The 26,429-nt window shown below is 26.5% G+C and overlaps 3 protein-coding genes and 1 non-coding gene across 4 annotated transcripts; 2 read left to right on the plus strand and 2 right to left on the minus strand.

Annotated features, from left to right (window-relative positions):
* Positions 1–5: 5 nt before the first annotated feature.
* On the minus strand, positions 6–1,842 carry LOC126908817 (GATOR complex protein NPRL3-like; the record flags this gene model as incomplete). The annotated part of the gene is made up of 5 exons (XM_050691115.1): positions 1,245–1,842; positions 957–1,181; positions 383–557; positions 156–320; positions 6–77 (listed from the first exon to the last, which is right to left on the minus strand). Coding segments are annotated over exons 1-5 (1,164 nt in total), but the record flags the coding sequence as incomplete, so codon positions are not given.
* Positions 1,843–1,949: 107 nt separating this feature from the next.
* On the plus strand, positions 1,950–2,021 carry Trnag-ucc (transfer RNA glycine (anticodon UCC)). Its single transcript has one exon. It is a non-coding gene; the product is annotated as a tRNA-Gly (tRNA).
* Positions 2,022–3,660: 1,639 nt separating this feature from the next.
* Positions 3,661–14,196, minus strand: LOC126908809 (integrator complex subunit 3-like). The gene is made up of 17 exons (XM_050691109.1): positions 13,416–14,196; positions 13,191–13,358; positions 12,593–12,858; positions 12,262–12,530; positions 12,011–12,156; positions 11,266–11,497; positions 11,113–11,192; positions 10,494–10,686; positions 9,772–9,942; positions 9,414–9,687; positions 8,787–8,990; positions 8,480–8,721; positions 7,818–8,025; positions 6,368–6,552; positions 4,506–4,715; positions 4,314–4,471; positions 3,661–4,008 (listed from the first exon to the last, which is right to left on the minus strand). Exons 1-17 carry the CDS (start codon positions 13,491–13,493, stop codon positions 3,934–3,936), a joined length of 3,159 nt encoding a protein of 1,052 aa, XP_050547066.1. The 5' UTR covers positions 13,494–14,196; the 3' UTR covers positions 3,661–3,933.
* Positions 14,197–17,274: 3,078 nt separating this feature from the next.
* On the plus strand, positions 17,275–19,202 carry LOC126908815 (YEATS domain-containing protein 4-like). The gene is made up of 4 exons (XM_050691113.1): positions 17,275–17,453; positions 17,773–18,051; positions 18,776–18,956; positions 19,030–19,202. Exons 1-4 carry the CDS (start codon positions 17,421–17,423, stop codon positions 19,200–19,202), a joined length of 666 nt encoding a protein of 221 aa, XP_050547070.1. The 5' UTR covers positions 17,275–17,420.
* Positions 19,203–26,429: the final 7,227 nt, after the last annotated feature.

Here is a 26,429-nt window from a genome sequence, read left to right on the forward strand (position 1 = left end):
GTAGCACTGCTACTTTTGTCTTCTATCGGACACATTTTATACTGCAATGACGTGGGAAGTGAAAATTCACTCATTACCTAAATTTCAAAAAAAAATATTCATTTTAAAAGTAGTAAATTACATTCAAATTAAATATAATTTTTTTTAACAAATACCTCTAATAAATTATGATCAGGAAATTTATCCTCAAATTCAATAGCAAATTTACTCTCTCGTTCAGTAGGAACATTTGGAGCAATTGTATACATGTTTGTTTCACATAAAGGAAATATCACAATGGCATCTCCCCAATATATCAGATGACCAGCAATATTAAATACCTATTGATATTTAGACAGATTTAAAATTAAATAAAAATTAACTACTAATTTTTATTTCTTACTTGGGCTATGGTGAGATCTGCATCAGCAGATAATGTTTGTAAACTTTTAACTGGGTTATACATATTAATTAGTCTCACAATTGATGGACTAGAATCAGTAGGTAAATTTTCTAATAGTTTTTTACGGTCTGTCATTAATAGTAATCCATGGTAAGGTCTAAGACCTTTTAAACATCTTAAAGATACACAATAAATATTTTATATTATTGAAAAATAAAAATGGTATATTTAACTATACATAAAGTTTAAGGCACAGCAGTAATTAACTACAGCAAGTTTTTCTTGTTATATCTGATAAGATTTTGTATACATTTAATATGAGTTCTTATAGTAAATATTTAAAATTACAACTGCAAAAAAATACTTCTATTAATTAATGCATCGTGCTATAAGATTCTTTAGTCTCAATTAACACCTAGTACTCTACCCAAAAACCCATTAAGAAAACTTAAAAGTAACTGACTTAGGGATTTTCTTATGAATTGTTAATATTGAAATTTACTCTCACTTTCTAATATACTTTCAAATATATCAGTTATTTTTTTTTAATGACAAACAAAAACAAACGTTTTACTTGTTTATAGAATCGGGTTCAAAGTACTGTCCTTCTTTATAAAAATGATGAACTTTATGTGGCAAACAAAAGCTTATTTCTATCCAATTGTTTACTTTTAATCTAATGATACCATCAGCACAAACATCATTATAAACTTTTTTTAAATCTTGAGCAAGAGAGCATTCTTCTAAAATTTTTTCAAAATGCTTGTTTTCAGTGATAGTATCTACTTCAGCATCTGACCTAAAATTTTAAAAGAAAAATTAGCTATATAATAAATAGAAAAATAAATAAAACAAATATTACCCTGAAGCCATAGAATCATGTATGGCTAACATATTTTTAATTTGTTTAGATAAATATGAGCATCGTTTTTCTTCATGCCCAAGAGCAATTCCTATCATTTTACTCAAATCATAGTAACAGTGAGCAATTTGGCGACGAGCAAAAGCATCCAACGCGAATACAACATTAATTAAAATAATTGAAGGACTTTCTGGTTTTTTTTTTCGATTACTACCACCAGTTTGTATTTGTATAGGATGTCCGATAAAGCGAATATTATTTACTTTTAATTCAAATTTACGATCACACAAATCCATTTTTACTGCAAATAAACTAGATATAACATCATCAAGAAAATCTGTTTGCTCTTGTGAGTAATAAACTCCATCAAGTGATGCATTTCTATGTAACGATCTTTTACAAGGTTCATTTGCATTTGTTTTTACTGTACCATTTATATTACCAAATGGATATCGAAATAACAATTTATCTCCTTTACTGTCGTTTTTCACTAAATACACACACATAGGATTTGTTTCTATTTTCATTTTATTAGGTCTAAAATATATTTTAATAAAAAATTATTCTCTTCCAATGAATCCTAAGAAAATTATTGCCATTATCGTATATACAGCAGTTATCATTACAATAATATTATCAACTTCATATAAAAATATATATAGTTTTTAGATTTATATATAATATTTTTCTTTACTGTATCAACATGCGATGGTGGTGTAATGGTCAGCATAGTTGCCTTCCAAGCAGTTGATCCGGGTTCGATTCCCGGCCATCGCATAAACTTTTGTGTTTTTTTAATCAGGTTTTATTACGACTTTAAAAGTGGAGAATCATATATGTAATAAATTTTGTTTTTTATTTCAAAGAAAAAAAAAATCGTAATTTCTGAAGGATCTGTAGTAGCTAAAATTAAAACTAAAGCCATACCTAATTTCTATTATGTATTAATCTAAATTACAATTTTTATCATTGGTAATTGAAAAAAATATCAATGTTAATAGTGCCAATACACAGAAAACAAAGTTATATTGTTTATAGCATATTTTTTGATACTTGCAAAAAAAATTTGCTTAATATCTTTTGTGCAACGATAATCACTGGAATAAATTGGGGGTTTAATAGTTACGCTAAACCTACTAATATTTTCTCACACTTAATGATATCATTATTTTTAAATTTATATAATAAATGGTGCATTTTCAAAAATTACTGGTCGTCTCTGACAACAAAAATAATTTAATTGTTTCAATTCATAAAATTATCTATTTTAATGATAAGTCAGGATAAAATAGCAAGATTAAGCTTCTAGTTTTTTTTTTGACTTTTGGGAATATTTTTAAAATCTAATTTTTGCACCACAACTTCTTCCATATCCTACTTAATACCGTGATTTTTTTTATTGTCTCTTTCATCCTCTTTATTAAAAAATTTAGTATTCTTAAAAATTGTTATATTTGTTATCTTACCCCAACTATGAGGTAAGATGACGAAAGCGATCATATAACTTTTAACCAAAAATATTGTACTTTTAGAATATTTAAGAGAGAAACTTAAATAAATTATCTTAGAATGATAATACCTAAAGTTTTAATGTTCTAAAATTACATCAAAACACGCTTAATATAAGTTTCTAACTACAACTAGTATTAATGTGTGCGCTCGTGTGTTAGTACTACCGAGTAACAAAGAGTATTATGACTTTTATGCTAGAATAATATCATAAGTCTTTATTTAAATTATCTATAGCCATAAAATCACAAAAACATTCAATTTATAGTTTTGATGTATACCTTTAATAAGATAATATTGAAATATCAATTTTGCTGGTCAAAAAATTAAAGTAGAATTGTCAATAAAGCAAACATCTAATTAAACGAGAATACATAATAAGCAATACCCTGTTTGTATTTATTTCTTGTTTTAATTATTTTAATTGCATCATTTGGGGTAGGGCAACTTGGTAATTTGTCCAATTCTAAATTTTCAATATAAATCAGAGCATGTCGTGCTATACTCGTACTAGGCCGAGCTATTCCGAGTATAAAATGTAATCAATGAAACAGTAAAAATCCAAATTTTATTTGATATGAAAAATATTTTTTCCTCGATAACTTTTGACAAATTGCTCAATTTTAAATTCACCATTTTAACAGTAACCATAATTAGTTCTAACATCTGTTATCAGATGATTTTAAATCAAGCGATTTTATGATTGTGCGTGTGTAATAACGAATAAAATAATGTCAGAAGCTTACAAACTATCAAAAGCGTTAAAAATATAAATTTAATATATGTTGAAATTTTAAAAATAAAAATAAAAATGATGGGTTAGTCAAAAGCTTGCTTGTCTAGCATAATCCTAAATGATGTCCCTGAACATTTGGATACATACTAATAAAATGGATTGTACTCATTGTAAAAATTAAATTACTTATATTTATAATGAAAATATTAGTATGTACAAAGACAGTCATATTACAAACAATAAAAAATAATGAACTACACCATAGCAACATGTTAATCTAGTAACATTAAAAAATTTCACCTATCATTTATTTTTTTATTTTTATAACAATTTTACACTAAAGGGAGGAAAAGGGGGGAATTTGTTGGGCAACAATAATATCTGTACAAATTAGTATAACTTAAAGAGTCACAATTAAAATAATCTTCCATTGATTAGCATACATCAATCACTGTCAGAAGCAACTGTATTTATTTTCCGTCGTTTTTTAGTTTGACGTGGCTTTATAACTTCTTCCTCCTAAAACATTAAATATTTATGTAAAAACTAGCTATTCTTGGAGAAAACTCTTAAAGAATATAGTGCACCTAAGTATATTAAAAACTCAAATACATAATTGGCGCTAAAAACTAATAGGAAGTATATCATAAGATATTAATCCATTACAAAATATTACTAAGCTAAACCCCACAGAAAATGACTGATGGATTGACAAAAAAAGGATGACATGAAAAATTGTCACTCAATACTCAGAGAATAACATATTTTTGCAACTATGAACTTCAATGAAAACTTAAACTAGATGAACTAATAATAATACATACTTCACTTGTATCTTCAGAGCTTTCTGATAATCGGTCTTTTAAAGCTGATTTAGCATTTCGCTTAGTACTATTACCAAATGTTGGAGCAGCTTTTCGACCTCTACCTTTTACTCCAACACCACTAGTGGAATTTTTATTGATTGTTGAAGGAACATGAGGTTCATCTTCTTCNTATTGTTGAAGGAACATGAGGCTCATCTTCTTCGAGTAGCTGGAATAAATTGCTAAAGAGCATACGCTGAGTATCTGTGCAAGCAGCTTGGGCTATTTGCAAAGCTTTTTGCATACCTTCAGCACGAAATAAAACTGGACATGTACCTTGGCTGCGAATACGCTCCATATGTCCTAAAATACGCTCAGCAGTTGGTGGAGATACACCTCCTCTGGAACCCAAGCCTTGCCCTACAATTAAACAATTTTTTGAAAATACATTTTAGTTTTAAATGAAATTTTTTATTACACATCTAAGTTTTTTTTTTAATAATAAAAACATTAATAAACANTTTTTTTGTAATAATAAAAACATTAATAAACAAAAAACACTGTAAACAAAATAGAAAAGGTAGCACAGTGGAGTTTTGGCATAGTTGGCATAATTATAGATGATATCTGACAGTGATTAAAATTAACATGTAAGAAACACTTTAATGCAAATCTGTAGATAGTTTTTAATTTTAAAAAATTGGTGGATTATTCCAAAATCAAGGAATGTAATATTTTCAACTAAACATTAGTGGTGATAATTTGACTTATTGTTTAAAAAAATTGGTTAAGTGAGAGCTGAGAAAAATAAATGACAGACAAAAAAAAACCATATAGTAAAATATTTTAATATGATAAGAAATTCTTTTTCACAAAAAGAGACTACAGGGGTGCCCTTGATATTTATTGAAGTTATACAATTTAAATGAGATAGAAATCAAATGAACTTTGAATTTAATTTCCATCTCAGAAAAATTTTTTAAAAAAATACAAAAAAAGTTATTTTGACAGGAGAGGTTTGAAATTTGTACCCCAATTACAGAAGATTGTAATATTTTTGACGCAGCCACCGTCCATTACATAAAGGTATAGCTAACAATGACAATTTAAGCAAGTTCAAAAAGTCAAATCAGCTTTTTTTAACTTTGAGGGGGCAAAATAATCAAAACAAGTTTAAATTTATACTGATTATATATTAGATTCATGTAAATTTTATAAAAACTGGTGGACTCATTACTATGACTAACCCTTGTAAGATATTTTAAAATAAATGAAAAAAAAACACAATTTAATCAAAAATAGCATGTTTTTTAACTATGGCAACCATTTGCACATTGAAACAAATTTTTTTTTAACATATAGTGAATAACATATGCTTTATTTTAACATATGATTAAAGCTCATAGTTTTCCGAAACATGTTCAAAACTCAAGTTAAATTTTTGTTTAGAAATTGCTATTTTGAATCCCCCCTGAGGGCAGGTAAAGGGTCAGATTTACAAAAAGTTTACATTGATAAAAGGAAAATACTTAAGGTTTCAATATAAAAAAAAATTATTTTGATTTGTCCATTTTTTTAAAATGTATGGCATTTTTAAGAAAAAAAAAGTTTAAAAAATGTCAAAATTTACCGATTTTAAAAATTGTTACTTTTTTGGGGACTTGTCCCATTTACAAAAAACATAGGAATTTTTTTCAATTTTTAAGTGTAATGTTTTCTACTAGATATAATTTGTGTTCTTTTGTTATATTTTTAAAAGAAATCAGTCCAGTGAGAGCTGAGAAAAAATGGCAACAGACATAAAAAAAAACCCATCATAGTAAAATTAATATCTTTTTAGCTTCGCATCTAAGCTAAAAAAAAAAATTGGTATTTTATTTGAAGTATCATTAAAACCACTTGCATATAATCATTAAAGCTACCTTTAATCAAGTCTTTGTAATCAAACCATTAACATAAATTTACAAATTGTTTAATGCATTACATTAATCAAAAATTTTATTAAAATCACTAAAAAACATTTGTATAATAATTAAATGCTAGAAATAAAAACAAGTAGTTAAAAATTTTACCTTGACCACGTTTTCGTTTAGTTGGTGATACAATTGGACATCGGCTAATTAACAATTCAGACACTAAATTAGCCACAACTTCACCATGTTCTAAATACCAACTAGATATCACAGATACAACAAATTGGTCATTCAAAGGTTTTATTTCCCTGCATAGCACAGGTTTCAATATATCTAGAGTTGGCCTAAGATTAAAATAGAAAAAAATTAATATTATAATATAAAGCTATGGTTTCCTAGAAAAGCGGTGCCGTTATCTAACGGCCGTCATTTTATGGTTGTTAATAACGGCCGTCTTTACGGTGACCAATCTGTGGTTTCCTAGGAAGTAGTGCGACCGTATTCAATCGTAGTCACTTAAAAGTCAGTACTCACTCGAGAGTAGTTGATCGCGCATTGGTGAAAAATGGACGATTTGGACATAGCGTTATTAGTATGTTTGGATGATGAAGAGTCATCAGAAGACGAAAACAATCGTTTGGAGGAGAGTGTTATGTTCAAAAATCGTGAAACTGAGGGTGCATTTCAAATTTGGCTTGTCTATACTCTTTGGATTTGATATTGTACAAAGCTTCATGATTTTTGACAAAATCAATTAATTGTTCATCATTTTCGCTCGTCCAAATCACGTTTCCACTCATTGTATAATTTAAAAATGCACACCGCTACACGGGAAAAACGTTAAACTTTTGTTTATCACCGCTATGACGGCCGTCATGCAACTGACAGCACCGCTATTTGACGTTACGGTGACACTCAACGTACTCTAGGAAACCTACTCCGATGTTATTTATAGAAAACGTCACCCAACGCTATATTACGGCCGCTAGATAACGGCACCGCTTTTCTAGGAAACCATAGCTTAATTGAATAAAAATTTTATAAATTAAGTTTTACATTATACAAATATATAAAATTAAAGTATTCTCCATTTTATTAAAGAAATATGTTATATATATCAAATATGCATATGTATATATATATATATATGCATATTGGATAGTGGGATGGTGTGGATGAGTCGGTAACGTGGCAATGTTTGACACGCACTGCCTAGGGTTTGAAACTTGATTACGAGCGGCTTTATTTGCAGAACGAGAGATCAGTTCGATAATTAGAGTCGCTATCCCACTCTCTGGCAACGGACTAACCACCTGTCCCGGAGTATGAATTGTTAAGGAAACCTCCTCCTAGGGGAAGGTTGCTATGGCCCTTAATAGACTAATGAAAGCAATAATAATAAAAAAAAATGCATATTGGATATTAATAAGATAAACCATATTTAACTAGATCATTTGTGTAATATATTTGATTTATATACATATATAAATAACCTAAATTAGGGATAATAATCTGAGAGTTAATAACAACTGTATAGCTCTGTAATTCAAGTAGATAACTCTTACATTTTAAGTAATTTTAAAAAGCAACACACTATAAAAAAACTTACTTTTCTCTTTTTAGAATGAGTAAAATGCTAGTCAAAGCTTCAGAATGATTGTTAAAATCTAATTTAGTGATATTAGTTAATATCACTTTAATATCTATATCGTGTGCAGATATTAGCTGCCAGAAAAAATACTGTTCTATGGTTTCCCAATTTAATGAGCAGTTAATTAATGATGGTATTGATTCAGCTCTCAACATAGTTAATTTCCCTGTAAGTATTAAAGATTTGACATTTATATTTTAAATATTTATAATTATAAAATTTATAATGAACAACATTTAACTTTGTTTAAACTAAAAAAATCAAATTCTTTATACTAAAAAATAAAAGTTAAATTCTTTAAGACAAAAACAATGAATGTAATTTTTAGGAACTACAAAGAATTTCTTTTTGCACAATAATTTTTTATAATTATATAGATGGATTTTTGTGAGGTGGTCAAATCAAAAATTGTAATTTTTAAGAAACAAAAATAATAATAATAATTTTACCCAGTGGTAAATGTAACTCTCAAATTCATATCACAATTTAATAATAACTACCTATGAAAACATCATTGATAGTATGCAATGTAATTTTCCAGTAAAATCAACAATTAATTAATTATAAAATTTAACACCTACTTACAAAAAGTGTCTAAATGTAAGCTTCACTAGATTTACCTTGTAAAATCAAACAAATAATTTCTTGAATTTGTGCACCATCAACTGTAGATACCACTAAATGTAAAAATTCCTCATTTCCTATCGTTATTTTAGAGAAGTTGTTAAATACAGCAGGAACAAGCCAACAAAACATTGAGAAATCATCATCTTGACACAATTGAAGATCACTCAAAAGGCATTCATTTAATTCAATTTCTTGTGTCTCACAAAATTCTTTGTAAACATTTGTTTTAATACATCTTGAAATTAAAAATAATGATTAAAAAAAAAAGTAATTTAAAAACATTACTAGGTCTTAACTTACTTATTAGTTTTTCTATCAGAGTTTATATTTATTGTGCTAATAACTTGTAGGTAGTAAAGTAATAAATAACCAATACGTGTTTGATGAGTTCTCATTTCAGCTAAAACTGATAGTAATTGTAACCTTCGAGAGTCATCTTCTGAAAATTGGGTAAGACTACGAAACATGACAAATAATGGTTTTCCAATACTATCTTCTAATGCACTAAAAAATACATAAAAATTAAATTAATTTTTTAATATAAATTACATTATTAAATGAATACTATTAACTAAAATTATTAATAATTTTTTTTAATACTAATTTGTTGCTGTACAAAATTATTAAATTGTTATATAATATTAAATATATATAATACAAACAAAATTCATTATAAATATGTAGTATAAAGGTAAAACTTTTTCTTGCTTATTCTAAATTATTAAGCTAAATCACAAGCTACTTATGAGTAACTTTTGTAACTAAAGAGCTTTTCCTTCATCACAATTTGTTATCAAGTAAAGATTCACTTTTTTATTATTTATCTAAATAGGTACAAAAAATAAAACTTTGCTTCTTATAAAATGCTAGTATAGAAACTCCAAATACTCTTTAATATTTATAGCTGACATCTTAATATGAACTTACTCATCATTACATATTGAAGGAAAATTTTTTTCTTCAATTTGATTTTTTAATAGGCAACTAAGACATGAACCTAATGCAGCTAAAATATCGGGATATATTTCATCATCTTGAACAATTAGTTGCACAATTTTTTCCATAGCTTCACATTTTCTTTCATTATCTTTTTCAAAGAATAAGTTTTCAGTCTCGAGCCTTAATTCTTTTCCCAAGGTCTGTAAAGCTTCTTTATCTAAGTCTAATGGTAATGAATTTTTATCTTTCAGTTTTACTTTTGCTGAAAACAAACAATATGTCGTTAATTAGAATATTAAAAATATAACAGTCAATTCATATAATAATAAAATATTTATTTACATACCTGAAGGTTTTATGATAGGTAAACTATTATTTTCAATCATGATTAATTTTTTTGGACTTGATTCTGACTCTTCATCGCTAAAAGTCACATCTTCATTCTCAGACCCAGACATTTCTTCCTTAAGTGATATACATATATTATCTTTCATATCATCTTCTTTTAACGCAGCACCTTAACAGAAAAGATAACAGTACAACTTGTATGTATGTCTTATCGTCAGTGGCGCAACTAAAGCAAACATCTTGGGCATGCTAAAGTTGTGCGAGAGCCATGAGGCATTTGCCTTCTACACCCTCAATCATCACATTACTAACTCTCCTAAATAATTTAATATTTATTTGTATAATAAACAAAAAAAATTAACCAACAACTACCTATCAAAAACTATTAATTTTACATTTGTTAGCAATTAATAAACACAATTTATATACAGCTATATAACAGTGCATACAATTCTGGTAGAATATTGAAATGTTTCAATATACTCAAAAAATGTATCACATAAATTGTATAAAAGTAGACATAACAAGTATTCATAAAAGTAACCCATAACCTCTATTTTGCAAAAATCAACTAATATCAAATATTTGACAAATAAACAAGTAGTCACAGTTCAGCATAATGATTTTATTTATTAAAAGATAGTAAAAAGTAATTGTATAACTAAAGAACCTTCAATAGTGATACTAATGTTTATGATTTAAAAATAACACCATATATACCTTCAACAGCAGGTGGATCACAGAATTCACGGAAATTATTTTGAATCATTGCCCTTAACTCACCATCAAGTCTTGGATTTGTAAACAATGGTACTAATGATGGTAAAACTCTTTTATCTAGAATTTGTCGTAAAGATATAAATATACCATTGCGTATACGCTCAGATTGGGCAGGGTAGAAATTAGGAATAATCTACAAAGAATAAATAATTGGTACATAAAAATGTCAGTATAAGTTAAAACAATTTTAAGCTTAAAATAATGTTACAGAATATTGATAATTAATGTTCTTTAAAAAATAAGTATCCAAAAATATTTAATATTTTTTGATACTTATTCTTTAAAGAACATGTTCAATTGCCTACAGCTTCTAATAATTTTTAATCATAAATTAAAAATTATTCAAAATAAATTATTTATCAATAAGGAACAGATTTATATGAATTTATAAGATAAAAAAGACTATATCAATACTGTAGGCAATCAAACAATGAACAAAAGAGGGTTTGGCTCTTCAAAAAACATTGAATTGCCAAAACATGCTAAAAAAAATTAAAATTGAATAAATTTGTTAATAATCAATATATTATTTATTAAAACAGACAAAATGGATAGTTACTCGGCATAGGAAGTCTAATAAACTTGCTGTTACAGTAGGATGAATTCTTAATGAGTTAAGCATTACCAAAATAGCAGGCTCTAAAAAGTATACAAATAAATATCCAATATATTTAATTTATTTAGTTTGTAAGAAAAATAAAAATTGACTCACCTATATTCATTATATTGTCATGCTTGGGATCATAGCAAACCCAATCATAAAATAATGCCATTTTAGCATTGGCTAAAGCTATATTTGATGTACATGACGTAATTAACCATCCAATAACTGCCCATCGAGGAATAATATCTGAACATAATAGTTCATTAGTTGGATGTATAAGACCAACAATGAATCGAATTAAATCACTTCTTAAGGATTGTGCTTCAGGTGTATTTAAATACTGAAATTAGAAAATAATTTTTTTTTTTGATAAAATGATATCAATTAAGAAAATTATATTTACATAATATTAGCTAGTAAGGCAAATTTTTTTTTTTAATTTTCAAGACATGATAATTTTGAAATTATAATTTTTTATGCACATTAAAAATGGAAATAGTAATTTTAAACTCAAATTATTCTCTAAATTACTGCCAGAAAATATGTGATAAGTTACTGTAGATAAGAGTAAGATTCTGACTGTTTATGTTAGGTATTTTTTCACAAAAACCCTGAGTGACTGAATTTTTTTACATTTATAATTATAACATAAAAAATAAAAATAATTATGACGAAATAATCATAATACTAATTTGCCATGCCCAAGTTTTACTCAAATTGTTAAACTCATGATCAATAGTATTTCTTTATGCATAATTGAATTATAATTCTTTTAGGAACTTGAAATAATGTTCAACATTATATTTTTAATAATTAAATAAAAAATATATAAAATAATTGATATGTTAAATACCTTGTTTTGAAACCATTCTTGATAACGTTTATGATGACCAAAACGAACAGAAGAAGTAAAAAAAACTAACTTACGCTCCATATCAGGAGTTAACCTAGATTGTAAAAATCGTCTAGATGTCCTAGTTTCTAAAATTTGAATAACACCTGAAAATATTGAATAAATTTTAATCAAGCGATATTAATATTTTAATAAATTAAGTAAAAATTTAATAAAATATTTAATTTAAAAAATAATATTTTTGTGGTTACCATTTGTTAAACTAGTACTTAAGGAATGAGGATTATATAATAAATCTTTCCATAATGCCTCAAATTCAGGTATTTTTGAGACGTTTTGCAGGAGTCTCACTAAATCACGACCAATAACTAAACAGTCAGTAAACCGATCTCTTAAAAGAGATATTGTAAAAGCTACTTCTTTATTTCGTAAGGGGATCAGGTTACTGTGATCTTCAATGAAACGTAAAAAAGAATAAACAACCGACGCTATTAACCATGGAAATCTTTCTAACCATTTTCTGAAAGTAAATTTTCAAAAAATATAATTTTTAAAACAAACTGGTTCAATTTTATTATTTACCGATGGTCTTGGTATAGATCTAAGAAATATTCTATAAGTGCTACATTAGATGGAGACACATCACCACCTGCAGCATTTCTCATTAAATTCCAACATAAATTATCAACTCCAGCTATATTATTACGCACCATTTCACGAACTAACCAGAGAAGTTGTTTTCTTGGATTATCAAGAAGTCGACTCCATTTTTCTAATGTAAATTGTTGCAAATGAGCAATAACACTTTGAAGACCATCACGTGATAATAATGTAAGATCTCTATAAATCTGTAATTACAAAAATGCTCGATCATTAATATTACACTTATTCAAAATATTGTTTTATTTTAAAATTTATCATATTACATTAACCTACTCATATAAAGTAGATTAGTAAATATTAATAAATTTAAGTATCTCAAATAAAATTTCAAAATCAAATAGTTTAAATTAACATAAATTATTCAAAATATTTTGATATCATAAAAAATGATATTTAAAAATGAAGTTACTTGTTGTTTACATGGATGTAACAATACATGCATACCATATAGTTTTTAAAAATTAGGTAGCTTGTCAAAAATATTAAACACTTCTATAACATCTTGATTATATCATACCTTGTCGGCATTTTTGGGTTCTAATAATATAGCAGTCAGCAGCCCAAGACTAACAATTTCTTCTTGACTTTTGTCTTTACTAATGTGATTTGTAAGTGCATCATGATATTCTCGATCATTAAGATTGTTAGTGATGCTTTGAAGTGAAACATAACATCGTTCATATTTCTGAAAAAGGGTTAGATTATATAGTTTTATTTTTTTCCAGAATTGATTTTAACACACCTCTTCAATTTCGTCCTTTCGCTCAATCACTGAGTAAGTAAATAACTTAGTCTGAACCTGCTGCTGCTGCTGAGCCATTTCGATGTCGGACTACCGCAGCTTGTCCAGTAGCTATCATGAAAACACTTTCACGTTTCATCAATACATACATGAAAAAGCATGTTGTTGGTAATCACCCGTCCCATTTTTGACAGTCTATATCTGCCGTTATATGATTATTCGAGTAGTACGTTTTTACAAAGTAATTCAGTCGTACGTATCCCACCAGAATTTAAGATAAAGAGGTTAATTGGAGATAGAAAACAATTAATGAACAGAATCAAGTCGAATGACTGAATAATAGAATATAAGTGTTCAAGGACGTTTAAAAAGTGATAAAAACCAATTTTTCGTGTTATTAACGTCGTTGCGACAGTCAGTTGATGAAAATTAAAAACACACGCTGGTGGCCCACAACAGTGGTTATAGTAACTGTAGCTCGCACAAACGATAACGTGTGTTTCTTCCTTCTTCCACTACAAACTCCACACCATCATCTACACATCAGTCAGCACCCCATGATTCCATAGCGCGTTTTAATCATGTATAATTTGTACGATATTAAAAAAATAATCGAATGAAAGTATATACTAAAAAAACACTATAAATATTTATGTATTTATGCAAAAATATTACAAAATTTGAGCGTGCCACACTTATCTTTCCTGGTAGAATACATTCACCGTCAAAAATATGATAACAGAGAAAGATGGAAGAAAAAATAAGAGAGAAAAGCGACACCAACTTCATAAAGAGCGCACCTGTCTCTAGAAATATGAATAAGTATCAATATTTTATCAAAAAAGGCAAATCTTACTCATATAAGAGAAACTCTTTGGACTTCATAAAGTTGCTGGCTTCTCAAATTTANGTCTTACTCATATAAGAGAAACCCTTTGGACTTCATTAAGTTGCTGGATTCTCAAATTTATCATACGCTACTAAAACATCTTTGCTAATTTGGATGCATTGCTTTATTAACAACATTAAATATTTCTAAATCAATAAAGACTTAAATTAGAAAATGTATTGTTTAAACACTCTTCTATGGAATATTTTACTATAATACTTTATTTGCCTTCATATTAGTATTTTTAGGCTATATCCTTCCCTATGACCTCCAATTCCCAAACATGTCTTAACCCACAGCAACGTACTCAGGATTTTTTCATGGCGGGGGATATACATAACATTTTATTTAGAATCTAAGTATTTGTTTGAGATTATCTATTTTCAAACTATGAGTTAAAAAAAATAAGGGAAAAAATAAATACGTTTTTCTTCCTTATCAGAAATAAATTATTTTAAAGAGTAGAGTTTTTTTTTATTCGATTACGCGAAGAGTGTTAGTGTTTTTCAAGTAATAAGTATATAAAAACACGTCATGGCTTTTGAGTGTAAATTAAAGTTATAAATTGTAAAGTAATTTTCGATTATCAACATAAATAGTGAGAAGTTATAATTGCCAACTATTTATACTGTTACAAGTCCAATACTAAAACTAGAAATCGAAATTCTCTTAACATCACTCAATAGCTATAACGTGGTTTATGTTTAAAATTAAAGAGAAATAAATAAATGATGTTATAAATAAGTTTGGTAATGGACTAGACTTAATAAAAAGTGGTTATATAGGGATTTGCTGAGCATTTGGGGGTTTAATATGTGTAGAACTTTTATTTCGAGTTAAACGGCTGAACAAAAACATCCCTAATTTACCTTCTTTTTATACCTAGTTTATCGCGTAAAGTTTTAAGGAGTAAGCATGTAATTGTTCGCATTTACCTTATTTTTCTTTTGTGGTTGCTTGTATTGGTTTTATTTTAATTTCTCACCATAATAGACGTGTTTGTTAGGCGTTATATTGTATTCTCGTTTTATTATACTTATGTGTATATTAAATTTCAAATTGTTATTTTTTTTATTATCTCAATAATTTACGTCGTTTACGATACGCACTTATAAGGTGCTCTCTAATGAGAACTACGTCTATTATCATTTATAACCATTGTATATACTTTTTAAAATATTTTCATATTATACTAGGATTTTACTAATAATATTTTTGAGGGATTCTTTATAGTCGATATCGATGTTCTTAAAATTTACTCTGGATTCATCAAAATAAAATTATAAAATTGAAAATATTAATTTAAAACTAATAATTTTTAAAAATACTTATCTTGAAAAGCTACAAATATTACTAAAGATTCGTGTAGTATGCGTATTTCGGGGACAATGTTACTCTCATTAGTGTTAAACATGTAAGTGTTTACTGCTGAAGAATATGACCAGCTAAATATGAGTTTCCTTTAACATAATCATTCATTAACCTATCTTCTTTTGTTACTCCACTCATCCATCTAAGCATTTTCATCTTAACTTTTTTGTCAAACGCTCAACACTCTAACCCATACAACGTAATTAGTCTAACTGTTGTCTTATAGAATTTACCTTTTAGTCTTATTGGGATTTTCCTATCGCACAAAACACCATACTCTTCTCACTACTTAACCCCCCACACTTGAGCCTATATTTTGCATCTTTGTCAAACCACTTTTTTTTGAACAAATGATATTTAAAATCTTCTATTTCTATCACCTATCACCTATCACGTCCTTGTTTATTGTCATTATTTTCCTCGTTTCATTACTCTCGTGTTCTCTTTCATCAAACTCATAATCTATGTATTCTTTATTTTTTCAACTAATTCCTAATCCCTTTTCTTCAAGGGCTAATCTCCGCATTGCTAGCGTTTGGTTAACTTCCTCCCCATTTTCTTCTATTAACACTGTATTATCAGCAAACAACATGCACTTAAGGTCCTCTTATTGTATATCTTTAGTAATTTCATTCGTCATTATAGAATATAAATAAGGGCTTAAAGCAAAAACTTGATGCACACCTAATCTTATTTTGAAATCGTCTGATTCTTCACATACATTTTATACTCTAGTACAAGTACATCATACACTCATTATTATGACTTTATTCTATTTCATACATATTCTCTATTACATCAGTACACGTGTTTTGGTCTCTTTTTCTGATTAAAGTCTACTTTAAAGTGGTAATAAAAACTTTTTTTGGCATTTTGTTATACGCCTTCTCCAAATTTATGAACATCATACAAAACTTCTCCTTATACTACAGATTATATGAAATATATTTTTCACACAGACAATATTTTCTTATAGTATGTGTCTATACTTTTTTATTTGTGATTTCACACAAAATAACGGCGTCATCATTGACTAGATAAGATTTTTATATAACATCGGTTTTACCTTTAAATCATAATCATTTAACATGTAAATTGTAAATAATCTACGATTTAACACATAGAGTGGTTTAATCATTGATATTCATTTATTTATTCATAAGATTAATTTATTTTTAAGGATTTCAATTATTAAAAATGGACCGTTTTTAGTTAAAAAATCTTCAAATCGAAAGCTTAATAATAGTGATTTTAAATATCACTTAAATTTAATTTATTATTTTTAAAATTCAGATTCTGAGAATGAACCTTGTGGATAAACAAGTGTTTAGTTTTCAGAAAAACCTGACTCTTTATGTTTAGTTTAAATAGGAAAAAAACTATTTTTAAAGGTTCAAACAGAAAGAAAAACATTTTCCATAAAGCCATATTAAAAGAAAATTATAAAAAGATACCCAAAAATTAGACGCTAATGGCGTCAATTAATTGACCTACGAACAATACGAAAATATTAAAATTATTTTACGAAAATTTTATTTTTATTTTTTGGCAACACTGATTCACGCCAATCATATCTGTTATCAATTAACTACTATTCAATTATTTAAATTGAAATAATAATTTTAAAATATTTGGTTAATTTTACCCTTTTTATATGTTAATTTTACTATTTTATTAATATGTGTGAGTAAAATTTGTAATTAATGAGAATTAATTTTACTGCACTGAATTTTTATTTATAAAAAATGACTACATCTAATGATTTGACAAGAGTGAAGGTTTGTACCAAAAATCTTTCTTAGATTTTAAATTAATATAATTTAAATAATGATGAAAAATAAATCTCTCTTTTTATAAATTATTATATTTAATGAGACTTTTTGATAAATGATTCAATTTAGCTTTAAGAATTATACTTAAGAGTAATGTATACATTTAACACATTTGTATCTTATTTTAATTATTTTTATGAATGTTAGATGAATAAATGTGATTAACTGAATCTTCATGAATAATTCACTTAAAAGTTTTCTAATTATATTAAAATGATTTCTAAATGTATATGTTTGCATTGTTTTTCTATTGATTTTTTTTTAGGGAACGTCCATTGTTAAGTCAATTATATATGGGAATACAGCAAAATATTTTGGTCAGAAAAGAGAAGATGGCCATACTCATAAATGGTCTGTCTATGTTAGACCTTATGTCAATGAAGATATTAGCAGTTGGGTTAAAAAAGTACATTTTAAGTTGCATGACAGTTACGAAAGTCCTACTAGAGTAGTACAAAAACCTCCATTTGAAGTTTCTGAGACTGGTTGGGGTGAATTTGAACTTGTTATTAAAATATTTTTTCAAGATACAAGTGAAAGACCGGTATACAGTAAAAATATTTATATTTAATTTATAACTTTAATAATTTTTTAAGAATGAACCTCATACATTCATAGCCAGATTTATATAGGTTGTTCAGTAAGTAAGGAAAATAGTATCTATTATCCTCATTGTTTATAATAATTTACCTGTTTCCTTACTTACTGAACACCTTGTATATATGGAAGCTCTAATGTTTTATTATAGGAGAGCAAACAAAATCATGAAATTAATTTTATTCTCCTTTAGGATATAAATTCATTTTCATTTGAACTATATTTAAAGTGTATTTATTTATTAAAATAAAACCTTCTTAATCCAACCTAAATATTTTAAATAGTTATCTTATGATTTAATAATTTCAAATTATTTGTCGAGATCTGACATTTATATTATCACAGTAGTTTGTTGTATTGTAGCAAAATGACATGTTATATCTTTAATATACTTTTATACAGATATTCACTTATTATGAACCACTTAATTAATCAAAAAATTAATATAATATCAACAATTTTTTTAAATATTTTAATTAATTTTAACATTTTTCAATTAAGTGGTTCATTATAAGTGAAAAGTAAAATTTTATTTACATGGAACACTAAAAATAATATTATGAATACAGTCCCAAGTATTTTTTTCATTTTAAATCCTAGTTAGAAAAATAAAATATCAACAATTTTTAAACTAGTATTAGTAATAAAATCTTATTTATGAACTATTTCAGGTGACATTATACCATATCCTTAAGTTGTATAGTAATGGTCCAGATTCTGAATTAAGTGAAAAACCAGTTTTATCGGAGTTTTATGAAGAAATTATATTTCAAGACCCATCAACTTATATGAAATATGTTTTAAATGATACTATAAATAAAAAATTGCCAATAGCAGAACAAAATTTACATTGTATGTTTTGAATTTTGGAAGTATCAGTGTAATTTTATTTATTTAAAATTTATTTTATGTTATTTTTCTCTAGATGAAGAAACAAAAAAGACAATACTAAATAAAATTATAGAAGCACGAAAAAAAGTTCAAAGGCATACAGTTTTGTATAAAGAGCGTTTAAAACAACTGAGGGATACAATAAATACATTCAAAGATGAAATCTGTGCATTACAATCACAATGTAGCTCATCAAATCTACGTTAAGTTTTATTATTAGCACTGGCTAAAGAATAAATGATTAAATCTGTATATAATTTTAATATTTTGAAGAANAGCTAAAGAATAAATGATTAAATATGTATATAATTTTAATATTTTGAAAAATACTTTTTTTAATGGATTATTTTTTGTTTGATCATTAATTGACTTTTAGAATAAAATTTTTTAAATTGTTAACTAAATTATTTATTTTTTACACACCTTCCAATTATGCATTAGAATTGCCATGGATTTTGATCTGGTAGGTTGAGGGGGTAAACCTCACCCACCACCAGTAAATGAATTGTTTTTAAAGTTGAAAAATTAACTTTTCTGAACTTTTTCAAGCTAACAAGAATTCTACTGTAGTATTGATGTTTACTATGTGTAATTTATATATATTACTAGTATTTTTATTATAAACGAGTTAAGGTGATAACTTATCAAACAACATCCTTATTGAGTTAATGATATTGTATAAATATATAATACTTTTACCATGCAATAGTGCAAGAGTTCTTTAATATATCGTTACCTAAAAATCATCATGATTACTCTCAAAAAATAAAATTTATGTTTAATTGTATATTTATATCAACTTTATAAATAGAAAAAAATGAAATGTTATTATATGTAATTTTATTATACTTCTCAAAAAATATCTTAAGTGCAGCATTATTTTTATTTGTTTTTAGATATTGTCCATCCGATTCAATAATTGTCCAGACTAAATGAAATAAATAATGAAAATTTTATTCAATTTACTAAAAAATAATTTTTTTTTTTATAAGTTACAAATATATTGTAACAACTAACCTTATACAAAGGTTTTTTTATACGTTATGGTACAAAAACATAATTATTTTTATGATTTTAAATGGATAATAAAATAGTATTACCTATTGACTAATTATTTAATAAAATATCTCATATCTTTGGTCTCGAAAAATAAAAATGTCTAATAAATTTTCCATAGACATGCATAAACATATACCGCTCACCCTTCCCTGCAGAATATGCCTATTTTAAATACATTATGTAACAATAATATTATTCTAATTTAATGACCAAGTACTAGAACCCTGCCAGTCAGCTAGTAAAATATTAAAACCTATTTGAACTGACTTATACTCATTAATATTTCAAGTAACATAAGTATTGTTACAGTTCTGAAGAGCAGTTGTATTCAAGGTTTACATGTAATTACTACTATGTTTAATAGCTTAAGTCGTCATCTTCGATTATTTGTAATGGTAGCTCTTATGTTATGCTGTATTTGTAATTTTGTCTTGACACCGCGGTCATTTTGCAGTTTAAACGACAATAAATGTGTTGCAATTTTTTATGTTTTTAATGGAATGTATCCTAAATCTGTAGCTTTTTTTTGTTTTATATCATGCTGGGTTATATTCAAAAAGTTTGATACTACTATGACAGAGTACAATAAAAACTTGCAAGCATACGAAATGTATTCCTTATTGACTCAATCTGAGTATCAAAGTTATTTGAAGTTCATGTGGGTCGTATCTTTTCCTTTACTTTCTCTTATTTCGTTCATGAATTTTTTTCACATCTATCTTTCTTATAAAAATAATTATTCTTATGCTACTATACTTTACATAACGGGCACATATATGGAAAATTTAACAATTTCTCTCATTGAACTATACTTTGTAAGCAAATGCTGGAAAGTGTACTTGAAGTTTAATAAAATAAATAAGGATCTTGATCGAATGAAAGAAGAATTGTCAAAATTTTATTGTTTATTAACTGACGACGTCGAAAAATTTCAAATATACTTGAATCCTCTATGGTTTAAGAGCATAATTTGCAATGACTTCTTTAGTCATCCAGAAGCCCGTGGTCAATTGGCAAATGTCGTTGAAATTATAAGAATTAGACATCGGATTATGTGTGATGCTGTTTATAATTTGTCCGTTTTATATGGTGAGCAGTTATGTATGTCAATTTGTTTGTTGGGTATTTTGTCATTACTCGGAATATATGATGCCGTTTTTGGATTGACGAAACATAAGTCTAGAACATGGATTTTTATTTATGGTTCGTTGATAGAGTATTTTTACAGGTTCTTTATTATTGTGATGGCTGCTGATGTAATGATGAAACAGGCAAGTTCGACATTTTTATGTTCAGTATTTATATAAATATTAAAAAAAAAATTGAACGAAAAAATAAACCATATAAAAATTTTATATTTCTCTAATTAGTAGACATCAAACGTATAATACATGTACATCATATGTAAAATAATTTGTTTTATATAAGTTGATTATATGCATTATATCTTTTAAATTTAATTATTTTACAAGCAAATCAAACAATTAGAATTATTATTATTATTAAAATTTTGCTTTTCCATTTAAAGAAGCAAGGTTGGTCAAGTTAATGATTTTTTGACTTGTCAAAATTAAATTAATTTTTTAAGTTAACGAATTCATAGTTAAAATTTTAATAAATTATTATTTTTTTTTTAAGGCATTATGATAAAAGTTAAGTTAAATTTTTTTTTAATTGGGTATGTGTAATTTTTTTGAAATAAAACATTTTCAAAAATTTTTGAAGACGAAGCCCTTTCTCTATGCATTTGACATTTATTATATTGTTAGATTATGCGACTTCTCTTAAATTATCAAAAAAATTATATTTATAGTAGTATAGACTAAATACATATGGGTATCCCATCTATGATAGTAATGTGCGGTTAATTTATTTACGTCTATTGTAGACGATAACGTCAAGAGATATCTAATAGGATTTATTTAACTATTACTAATTTAATAATATAATATATTTATAAGAATACCTGTGTAACATGGGCCACTACTACTACTAAGTTATTTATCATAGTAATGGCATTAAGTAACAGGAAATCGTAAAATGGATGTTACATACTACTTATTGAACAAATTAAATGTTGAAAACGAATAATTTCGAACTAATTTTTAAAAACATAATTTTTTTTTGTATTTAGAATTTTATTTTTATTCATACCTCCAGTGAAAATAACCTAAACTTAAATTTTCTTGAACTGGAACCCACATTTTTAGTTTAAAAATAGAATGGCCTTAAACACGTACCGTCCGCTACTGATAAAGTAGCCAAATATTCTAGGATCCGCAATTACATTATATAATAACTACCAAAGTACATGTTATTGCTGTGCTGTGTTTGTATCACTGTCCAATCTCCTCTAAATACCAATTTGGAATTACCTATAAATGGTTAATATAATAATTACCGATGGATACGACATTTAATAATCTATTTAAAAAAATGGCACAAGTTTAGTTTACTGGACACCCTTTTTTAATTAGATAGTATCATATTGTAAATAAATAATTTTGAGCGAAAACAAGTGATTCAAAGGTTACAGCGTTTTAAAATTATGAGGTATTTTGTTATCGAATTTAGGCCAGTCAACAAAGGAGCAATTTTGGCCAATGGCGGAAAAAATTCCCAAATAATATTTTTTTTTTTTAAAGTTGAATTAAGATATGTATAATGACATACTAAAAGTCCTCATCGATTGGAATTGAGCTTTTTTTTACAGCCTTGCAAAAGTTAAAAAATATGAGCTTTTTTAATTTTCTCAACAAATATTTAACTTACAAAAAAAAATTTCATACAAAAATTGTTTAAAGATAATTTTAAACAAAAAAGATATCTTTTATTTTTTCATTTAAACAAATATTTTTCGAGTTACATTACATTTAATAGGAGTCTAAAATTTATTTTCCATTTTTTCCATTTTACGGTTACTTTTTATCATGTTATACTTACATTAGACAGTGTTATAAATGCATATGTATGAGTTTATTTATTTATAGTATCATTTAAGTGTAGTGTATATTAAGATACACCGATAGAGTAGGTAATTGATTTGACGCTATATTGTTTAAACCCAAGCAAACACTAAATTGTACATTACCAAACAAAAATTATATTATGTCAATTGCCACCAAAATTTCTAGTAATGATAAAGATAATTGTCATAAAGCGTATTGGCCTTTGGTCAGGTGCTGGAGCTGGTAAAAATTGTGACTGCCGAAAAGCAGAGCTTCAATGTTCTATTATATGTGAACATTGCAAAGGCCAATGGCGTACAAAATCAATAGAAATAAATATTGAAGACTAAGAAGATTGTACTTTTGTTGAAGATATATTCTATCAATATTTAGAATAGGAAAATGAATAAGAAAATGGAAAAAAATTTCGTTTGATACATTTGTCAAATAACTTTATAGAAGAGAAATCCTCCGTCGATTACATACTTTGCAGTAGTAATGCATATAACTTGTAATTAGGATATAAATAAGGAAATAGGAGATCACGTAGCTTTTGTAACAATCCATTAATATTTTAAAATTAAACACTATCTACAAATTTGCATCAAGGAGTTTTTTATAATGATTTTAATCATTGGTACATATCATCTATACTGGACCTAATTATACCCACTGTTCCGGGACATTGCTGGTTTTTTTTTAATAGCGATTAGTTGAAACAGTAGCATTTAGTGTAAAATATTAATAAAAAAAAAACAAAAAAAAAATATAACTACACATGAAAAGTACCTTCGTAAATATAATTATAATTTATTAATACGACAATTAAAACATCATTCGATTAAACAGACAAAACAACCGACCACCCAACGCTCCGGCCCAGCTCGACGGAGGGTCAAGCACACACTGACTTAATTATCGATAGGCCTTATCGCTATCTTGACAATTACACAGAATACTACAAGCAATGGATTTACTTAAATTATAAACTTAATGCCATTACTACGATAAACAACTTAGTAGTAGTAGTGGCCCATGTTACACAGGTATCCTTGTAAATAAATTATATTATTAAATTAGTAATAGTTAAATAAATCCTATTAGATATCTCTTGACGTTATCGTCTACAATAGACGTAAATAAATTAACCGCACATTACTATCATAGATGGAATACCCATATGTATTTAGTCTATACTACTATAAATATAATTTTTTTGATAATTTAAGAGAAGTCGCATAATCTAACAATATAATAAATGTCAAATGCATAGAGAAAGGGCTTCGTCTTCAAAAATTTCTAAAAATGTTTTGTTTCAAAAAAATTACACATACCCAATTAAAAAAAAAATTAACATAACTTTTATCATAATGCCTTAAAAAAAAATAATAATTCATTAAAATTTTAACTATGAATTCGTTAACTTAAAAAATTAAGTTAATTTTGACAAGTCAAAAAAATCATTAACTTGACCAACCTTGCTTCTTTAAATGGAAAAGCGAAATTTTAATAATAATAATAATTCTAATTGTTTGATTTGCTTGAAAATAATTAAATTATAAGATATAATGCATATAATCAACTTATATAAAACAAATTATTTTACATATGATGTACATGTATTATACGTTTGATGTCTACTAATTAGAGAAATATAAAATTTTTATATGGTTTATTTTTTCGTTCAATTTTTTTTTTAATATTTATATAAATACTGAACATAAAAATGTCGAACTTGCCTGTTTCATCATTACATCAGCAGCCATCACAATAATAAAGAACCTGTAAAAATACTCTATCAACGAACCATAAATAAAAATCCATGTTCTAGACTTATGTTTCGTCAATCCAAAAACGACATCATATATTCCGAGTAATGACAAAATACCCAACAAACAAATTGACATACATAACTGCTCACCATATAAAACGGACAAATTATAAACAGCATCACACATAATCCGATGTCTAATTCTTATAATTTCAACGACATTTGCCAATTGACCACGGGCTTCTGGATGACTAAAGAAGTCATTGCAAATTATGCTCTTAAACCATAGAGGATTCAAATATATTTGAAATTTTTCGACGTCGTCAGTTAATAAACAATAAAATTTTGACAATTCTTCTTTCATTCGATCAAGATCCTTATTTATTTTATTAAACTTCAAGTACACTTTCCAGCATTTGCTTACAAAGTATAGTTCAATGAGAGAAATTGTTAAATTTTCCATATATGTGCCCGTTATGTAAAGTATAGTATCATAAGAATAATTATTTTTATACGAAAGATAGACGTGAAAAAAATTTATGAACGAAATAAGAGAAAGTAAAGGAAAAGATACGACCCACATGAACTTCAAATAACTTTGATACTCAAATTGAGTCAATAAGGAATACTTTTCGTATGCTTGTAAGTTTTTATTGTACTCTGTCATAGTAGTATCAAACTTTTTGAATATAACCCAGCATGATATAAAACAAAAAAAAGCTAAAGATTTAGGATATATTCCATTAAAAACATAAAAAATTGCAACACATTTATTGTCGTTAAAACTGCAAAATGACCGCGGTGTCAAGACAAAATTGCAAATACAGCATAACATAACAGCTATCATTACAAATAATCGAAGATGACGACTTAAACTATTAAACATAGTAATAATTACATGTAAACCTTGAATACAACTGCTCTTCAGAACTGTAACAATACATATGTTACTTGAAATATTAATGAGCAGAAGTCAGTTCAAATAGGTTTTAATATTTTACTAGCTGACTGGCAGGGTTCTAGTACTTGATCATTAAATTAGAATAATATTATTGTTACATAATGTATTTAAAATAGGCATATTCTGCAGGGAAGGGTGAGCGGTATATGTTTATGCATGTCTATAGAACATTTATTAGACATTTTTATTTTTCAAGGACAAAGATATGAGATATTTTATTAAATAATTAGTCAATAGGTAATACTATTTTATTATCCATTTAAAATCATAAAAATAATTATGTTTTTGTACGATAACGTTGTATAAAAAAAATATTGTAATTTTTAAACTAATTTTTTCAAACACTTTTGAAATCAGCATGAAAAAACAAACATTTTAAAAAAAACCCAGCACAGGGGGGTCGCGGCACAGTGGTGACGTGGCATAGTTGGATCAAGTATAATGATATCTGACAGTGATTAAAATCACTATCAAAAATAAGCGCTTCGATGTAAATCTTTAGATAGTGTTTAATTTTAAAAAAATTGGTGTTTTATTCCAAAAGCTACTTGATCTTCTGGTTCCTTATTAATATCTCGATTAAGATAAAGTATGTCGAATGAAAAAGGGTTTATTAAAAAATATTATTTCTCATAAAAAAATTGTGTGGATCCATAAACTTTTCAATAAGTTATAGCATTATAAAGTTAAATATA

Source organism: Daktulosphaira vitifoliae, unplaced genomic scaffold, assembly GCF_025091365.1.
Source record: "Daktulosphaira vitifoliae isolate Bord-2020 unplaced genomic scaffold, ASM2509136v1 Scaffold_12, whole genome shotgun sequence".
Classification (NCBI taxonomy): domain Eukaryota; kingdom Metazoa; phylum Arthropoda; class Insecta; order Hemiptera; family Phylloxeridae; genus Daktulosphaira; species Daktulosphaira vitifoliae.

Excerpts from the sequence above, each read along its gene's own strand:
- LOC126908815 (XM_050691113.1), top strand. The coding sequence starts at position 17,421 with ATGACTACATCTAATGATTTGACAAGAGTGAAG. Across the intron at positions 18,052-18,775 it reads AAGATACAAGTGAAAGACCG|GTGACATTATACCATATCCT; the intron begins GTATACAGTAAA and ends GAACTATTTCAG. Across the intron at positions 18,957-19,029 it reads AGCAGAACAAAATTTACATT|ATGAAGAAACAAAAAAGACA; the intron begins GTATGTTTTGAA and ends ATTTTTCTCTAG.
- LOC126908809 (XM_050691109.1), bottom strand. The coding sequence starts at position 13,493 with ATGGCTCAGCAGCAGCAGCAGGTTCAGACTAAGTTATTTACTTACTCA. Across the intron at positions 8,026-8,479 it reads TATTTGTTTGATTTTACAAG|GGAAATTAACTATGTTGAGA; the intron begins GTAAATCTAGTG and ends TAATACTTACAG. Across the intron at positions 4,472-4,505 it reads GCTACTCGAAGAAGATGAGC|CTCATGTTCCTTCAACAATC; the intron begins CTCATGTTCCTT and ends AAGAAGATGAAC.